The following is a 7,019-nucleotide window of genomic DNA, read 5'->3' on the forward strand; positions in this document are numbered from 1 at the left end:
AATTCTCAAAGCATTAAGGAAATGTTAAAATTGATTGATATATCATGTTCATCAAGGTTAGTGAGGGAGGCTCATCCACCTTGCAACTATATATTAGTCGCTGATGCAAATGATGCCAACATCCAACCCTAATGCCCATGCTTGGAATGTTTCTGATACATCCCAAAATTAAAGTCTTACGAAAAGAAAAAACAAAAAAAAAAGGAAAAAATAAAACATTAAAAAAAAAAAAAACCAAAACAGAACCAACACTTCTCAAAATACTCTATTGCCTTTTGTATTCCTTTGAATGACAAAGCCTTGATCTTCCTTCTCCCCTTTTAGTTTCCACACCAAACCGCTTAAAAACCTTATTTACTTTCACTTATGCCAGGTTAATAAAAACAATTATCTGCACACCAAAAATCAACCATCATATATTTGAATATATAGCGTTGTTTTACATAATTTCAATGACCTTGGACTTCGAATTCTAACAGAAATTCTATAAGAATGATTATTTGGTGGCTGATTTTTGGTGTACAGTAATATAGTGACAAATTAATATAATGGAAATACAAATTACTTGGCATAAGTGATGAATTCATATCCATCTCTATCCCCTTCATGACCTGAATGCATTTTCATGATTCATTCTTCAAAGTGATGAATATTTGGACGATAGAGATCATAGGGTGCCCACAAATGATCCACAGTACAAGGCTTTCTTGAATCCAATCTCAACCAAGGCTTACCTTTCCCACTCCAATGAAGCAAACTAATAGGGCCAGGATGGAGGCTCCTACATTTACCTTCAAGGTTGTCCCCTCCTAACCCATGTTGGTTCCACCTATGATCTACACTCTTCAATTCTCCAGCCAAAACAAGAAGAAATGGTGGCAATGATCCTAAATGGTATATCCTCTTTTGCTTTTGAACCGCCATCCACTCCTCCACCTTTTGTGTGTACTTTCCTTCCCTCCATTGATCAACATCCATCACCATAACCCCGGTGTTGAAGTAGCAAGGCTTCCTTCCTTCAAATGTCTTTGATAGAACAGGATCATTCCAGAACAAGTCTGTGAAGTACTCTGTGAAATTCGCATGGCAATACTCCGGCGCAGCGAGTACCTTGCCTTCCAAGTCAACCTCCCAAAGCTTGGCAATGTCATCCACAACCACAATATCTGAGTCAAGGTAGATTACCCTTTTAACATAGCCAGGGAGTATGTCTGATAGGTAAATTCTTGCATAGTTTAGAGGTTGATCCAACGCTTGGCGAATGGATTTCGATATCTTTCCACGTACCCTGTTGGCTTCAAAGCGATATATCTTGAATTTGAGGTAAGGGAAGGTGGATTTGATGCTAAAAAACACTTGGGGTTCAAACCTTGACCATAGGAAATGGAACTCAACGTTTTCTGGGCATGCAGAATGTTGCAAAATGGAGAGGACTGCTGCCATGGTGCCCCTCAGGTAGTTTGAGTCCAATGTCATGGAAATGTGGATCCTATCTTGGTTGCATGTGTCGCCATTGCGAAATTCTGGGGCTTCCCTGAACGAAGGAATGTCTGGTACAATCTTCTTAATCACGTCAAAGTGGACACCTGTAGCAGTGACGAATCCAGAAAATTTAGATACCCAAAAACAAATAAGGCAATATAATTATACGAACAAAATATTTTGAGAAAAAAAAAAATCTAAAAATCTAACAAGACATTTTGTCAACATGCATGCATGTTGCATGCATGCACGTATAATTTGTCTCTAGAAATATACTACCTGAGTTATCAGTGGAGGTAGTGGTGGTGGTGGTGGTGGCGGCAATGACGGCGGAGATAATAGCATGCTGGGGGGTGGTGGTAACAAGAAACAAAAGCAAAGGGAAAGGCAAAGACAGGAGGCCAAGAATTGGTGTGTTGTTCCTAAAGGCCATCCTGTCTTTTTCTATGTTGATGGGTGCAAACGGTGGAAGTCACCTCAAGCTGTCTAAGGAGGTGAGAGAGTTGGAGCCATTATGGGTTGCACGTATGTGCTAGCTTGAGACAAAGGGGTTTGGTGTTTTTAGGAGGGAGATTAGAATTGGTTTGCTTTGGTAGGGATAACAGAATTAGGAGGGTTTGGATTAGGTGGTTGGTGAGATTGTAGGGAAGGGAATGATCTTCGGAAAATAAATAATATGAAAGGGTTTATACTATCAACTATGGGGGAATAAGCTGTTATAATTTGTTATAGTGTTTACAAAAAATATTTGTTCAATAGAATCTTTTTGTTATCCTTAATTTTTGCTAAAATAGGTGATGAAAATAGACTAATAGGTTTCTTGGCTAAGGATTTATGTCCCTACCGCTCAAATTTTGGGTTATTAGCTCCAAATGGTTGTTTTTCTTGTTAATGAGAAATGGTTTTTAGTATTCTCTTAATAAATATATTACTTGTTAGTTGTTACTCTCTCTCTCTCTCTCTCTTTTTTTTAAGGTATGATTTTCATTCCAATTCTTTAAATATTAATTGTTACTTTTCCTTTTGATAAAAAGACCTCTTTAATGGTGAAAAAGAAACAAAAATTGTGATCTGAATCGCGCTTAGAGTCGTCATCTTTTTTTTTTTTTAATCCAAAAAAAGTTCTACTATTTGTTTGCACTTAAGCAAATGTTAGCTAAAAACATCACTGGTTAATGTTGCCAATGTAACTAACAGCTAAAGATAGCAAAGCATTGAAGTCTATCTTGATAAAAATATTCACATAAAACTGAACAACAGAGTCATATCAATTTTGAACTATTAGATGAAAAAAAGTACTTAACAAAAAATTGTGACTATGAACTATAGTTCATCTTTTTGATTAGGTGCTTGATAACATTTCTCATCCCAATAATAAGGGAATTTTAACCTTGCTGCAGAGTGAGGCATGGACCAGTCCTCATATATGAACCTAATCAAGAACCAAAACAATCATAATGATTAATAAGTATGATGGATACAGTGCAAAAGAATAAACTCAAATCATAATAAGTATAAAATTTGAGCCGAGTCATCAACAATCATCTGTCACCAGAATGATTTAGTATAGTATAAAGATCATCGCAAGATATGAAATGGTTCCTATTCCGTTTCAATTTATATGATGCATTATCTCCGCAATATGGTATTATTAAAAAGGAACCTAAGCATATGGAGTTGTTAAATAAACTTCACATTAAAAGGTGAAGGAGGGAAATGAATGACTTGATGAGTAAAGTGAAGTTCATTTTACTCATCAGGCTCCTTCATTCTCTCCCTTTCTCTAGAAAATCCCAACTTACAAACACATCCTAGGAACATTTTCTGTTGGGGGATAAAAATGAGGTAGAGATTTTCATGAATGCGTTTGAGGTGTAACATAGATAGTCCATGAAATTTCCACCTAAATTGAACCTCCAACCAAACATACAGAAAGACAATGTGGGAATCCAGTAAATATGGTTTCTGTGATAGGGAAATGATGATTCCACTCCCATTTTTGATAATGCCACTCCACATATGATATTTTGCATTGTATGTTTGCATGAATTTGTAGGAAAAAGAGTGACAATATCCATTCCATCGTTGATATTGTATTTGTTTCCAAAAAAAAAAAGCCTTTAGCATAGAAGAAGCATGAGAAGAAGCCAACACAGAGTAGAAAAAGCATAGCCATGTAGTGCAAGTGTCTTCATTATCGAGGACACCGCATACTAAGCTACTCAACAAGAAGAATGCATATGCACTTATCAATATGAAAAGAAAGCTTCATTATTTTTCCATATTTAGCATGATTTGATTTGTATGCATTGTCAATGCCAAAAAGAAAAAAAAAAAAAAGCGCTTAGATAGATAATCAATCATGTATTGCCAATCGGATTAAATGAATGTAAAACTCTTACAAATGCAAGGACCTGATTGAATGAATGTAAAACTCTTTTCAAATGCATATTAACAATTAAACACTAAATTTACCACTACCAACTCAATAGGAGACATGAAGAAGAAGGGTAACATAAGTCACATACACTTTAACTGGAGGACGAGATATCACAACAAGCACTTGTAAATCCTCCTGCTCATTGGTATTCCAAAGCTGCAATGTAGTTTCTTCATAATTATTATTGTATCTACATCTATTTTATGATATGATCCTCATGCAGCACATAAAAAGCTGAATCTTAGTTTCTTCACCCCCCCCCCCCCCCAAAAAAAAAAACAAAATTAACCTGGACAAACATCAGAGTTTGTGTAAATGATTTACCTGATGAACATCATTAATAGGAATATGGAATGTGCTATTCTGAAAGACAAAGTGCTCCTTTGGTTTTCCAGGGTATTTTCCATTTGAATCTGATGCAAGATAGAGAGTGCCACTCCCTTTGAGGACAACAAAAACCTCTTCACATGAATGCCTATGAATTGGTGTGTGTGATCTTGGCGCAAATGTTTGAAGCCATACTTCAACCTGTTCAAGAAAATTGCAGCAAGCTGACATGTTATAATCTACCACTCTACCACACGGGTGGATGCAAAACCGGAGTCAATACCATATAATGACTGGTTTTGGCCTAAGAAATAGTAAAAATCCAGTTTTTGTCTAATTAGAAGTTATAAGTTTATGACAAATTTTTTAACATGAAATCTTAAGTTCCAATAAATAAGAAGGCACAATCATCAAGTTAAATACTATGTTCACATTTAATACTTGAAACCTAGCATGGAAGAAATTTGATAGCATGTTTGCCTTAAAAAGACATTTAAGCATAAAGGGGCTGAGTTTAGCGATGGCTTAAGACACGACGCAATTATGTTGTTCGATCCATGACGTTGACCTAACCTAGTTGCATAAGGCTTTGTTGTTGTAGTTGTTGTTTGCCTTAAAATTTCTATTTTAAATAACTTCTTTACTGTTGATATATGACTTTTTTGTTAAATACAATTTTATGGACTTCAATAAAATGGAAATGAAATTCCTAAGTTACCTCTTTCATTCCATGCAACAATGAACCTGCAACCGTCATATGAGAAAGACCAGGCCGGGCATAGTTATCTTGAGGAATCTCACTGATATTTCGCACAAGTGGTAGCCCTACACATTTGTAGATTTGGAAAAAGAAATGATTAATCCTCTTCAGGGATCCTTCTAAATATCCTCCTAATTAATAAATGACCAAATAATCCATTGCTTTTTAAAATTTGAAAGACATTGAAAATATATGCTGTTTAATTAATTTAGTACTTAGAAGGATATTTAGCTAAAAAAGCAAAGGGGGAAAAAAGGATACTAATACTACATCATACTCATTCAGAAATAAAAGGGGAAGAGGGGGGGGGGGGGGAATGGTCTAAGAAACTAAGCAGACTGGCATCACAACCCCTCTATCAATTTTAACAAATCATTTTCTTATCCAAAACATGATATTATGATAATCATCATTCAAAATAAAAAAAAAATTGTGGGAGTGAACAAATGAAGATGAAAAGTCATATCTGCAAATGGGTGTATTATATCTAATTATGCTTAAAAAGAGTATCACACGACCCATTTGATAGAATCCACACAAAAAAAATGCTAGTTTGCACTTTGAAATGAATTATTCAAAATTACATAAGAGATTAATCATATATGAAAATTTTTAAAGCCTTTATAACAAAAAAATCAAGCTAGCCATCAAAATTTTCAACTATAGGCGTGTCAAGTCCAATCATCAAACACATGGTATGCAAAGCAAAAAGAGCAAGCTATTAAGTTCACATCAAAGTTCAAAAGGCATCACAACAGAGGATAACGGTAACGATGAACTAAACATGAGTAACAACTGAAACTAACCGGTGATAGAGCATTGAGAAGAAACTCGAGCAATTGCAGAGAAAGAGAAAAGGGTCAGCAACAATCGAGTCAGATTCATGGAACATGCCAGCATTTTCTCTCAGTTTCTGCAAAGCAAACTAGAGTAACCACCACTCCACCTCTTAAGATTTGTTTAAGCTATAGTGCACGTGCAAGTCACGTGATTTTTTATAGTAGTTTTTTTTTTTTCACAAAACGTGATTTTTATAGTATTCTTTTTTTTTTTTTTTCTTTCTTGGGCTGGATTCTTTTTGTCATCTTACTCATCTATACTACTATATAATTATATATATTATAATCTAGACTATGTCTAGCTATATCTATGAGAATATGAAAATATTCGGTATATAATTTTCTTTCTTAAAATATTGTTATTATATATAATATATAAAAATATATTTTTTATTATTTTCAAGATTTAAACCTAATATTTATTAATTAAATTATAAATAATTTACGGTTTTAAATAATTTTATTTTTGTTATTTATATATATTTATTAAATCATATAGAAAATTAATAATTACGTTAGTGTTTGTTGATACTTGATACATTTGTGTTTGTTGAGCTCCTTTGCTTTAAAAAAAAAAACAAAAAAAAAATCTAACTTCTCTTTTTGGTCTAGAAAATACACTCATAAAATGTCCTAATTTTGTTTTTTATATATCGAAGCCCAATCAAGTGGCCCAATTTATGCTCAATGTTTTTTCAAAATTCTGAAACTTGTTAAAATGGCAATGCTAATGAGCTTTAGCGCTCATATGGTATATTTTCCTTCTTCACTTTAAAGGTTTCAAACTCAAATCTTATTGATTGCAATTGAGAAGAAAAATTTGGTAAGTGTGTGAGGAATGTGTGGATATGTTGTATATCTAAAATTGAGGGTTGTCCAATCTATGGAACAAAAAAAAAAAAACTTGTTAATATAAAATGTTTTATTTTACATTTTTCCAGCATGAAGCATGATCCAGGAAGGAAGAAAAAAAAGCTTTTAAAGCAACTATTTATTGAGTTCCACAGACCACAATGTCGGACAATTGGGAAATTCTTGATATCTTACAATTGAAGGTAAATTAAAATTCTAAAAACGAGAAAAAAAAAAAAAAACAGGAAAGCTAACAAATTAGATCATTCTTAGTTTTGCAAAAAAATTAATTAAATAAGATTAAACAAATATACCAGCA

General features: G+C 33.7%; 2 protein-coding genes across 3 annotated transcripts; both read right to left on the minus strand.

The window, feature by feature from the left end:
* Window positions 1-254: 254 nt before the first annotated feature.
* On the minus strand, window positions 255-2,039 carry LOC107628571 (putative galacturonosyltransferase-like 4). 2 transcript variants are annotated; one of them, XR_015904951.1, is made up of 3 exons: window positions 1,762-2,039; window positions 566-1,586; window positions 255-391 (listed from the first exon to the last, which is right to left on the minus strand). XR_015904951.1 is itself a non-coding variant. In XM_016331203.3 (2 exons), the coding sequence occupies exons 1-2, from the start codon at window positions 1,913-1,915 to the stop codon at window positions 631-633; spliced, it is 1,110 nt and encodes a 369-aa protein (XP_016186689.2). In that variant the 5' UTR covers window positions 1,916-2,039; the 3' UTR covers window positions 483-630. The 2 variants fall into 2 exon arrangements, 1 of the variants encoding a protein (XP_016186689.2); XM_016331203.3 differs by lacking the exon at window positions 255-391 and having other exon boundaries at window positions 483-1,586.
* A 667-nt stretch (window positions 2,040-2,706) lies between these two features.
* Window positions 2,707-5,955, minus strand: ABP1 (endoplasmic reticulum auxin binding protein 1). The gene is made up of 5 exons (XM_016328869.3): window positions 5,816-5,955; window positions 4,968-5,074; window positions 4,247-4,450; window positions 4,011-4,078; window positions 2,707-2,914 (listed from the first exon to the last, which is right to left on the minus strand). Exons 1-5 carry the CDS (start codon window positions 5,907-5,909, stop codon window positions 2,806-2,808), a joined length of 582 nt encoding a protein of 193 aa, XP_016184355.1. The 5' UTR covers window positions 5,910-5,955; the 3' UTR covers window positions 2,707-2,805.
* Between the last annotated feature and the right edge of the window lie 1,064 nt (window positions 5,956-7,019).

Source organism: Arachis ipaensis, chromosome B2, assembly GCF_059453495.1.
Source record: "Arachis ipaensis isolate K30076 ecotype BB chromosome B2, ASM5945349v1, whole genome shotgun sequence".
Classification (NCBI taxonomy): Eukaryota; Viridiplantae; Streptophyta; class Magnoliopsida; order Fabales; family Fabaceae; genus Arachis; species Arachis ipaensis.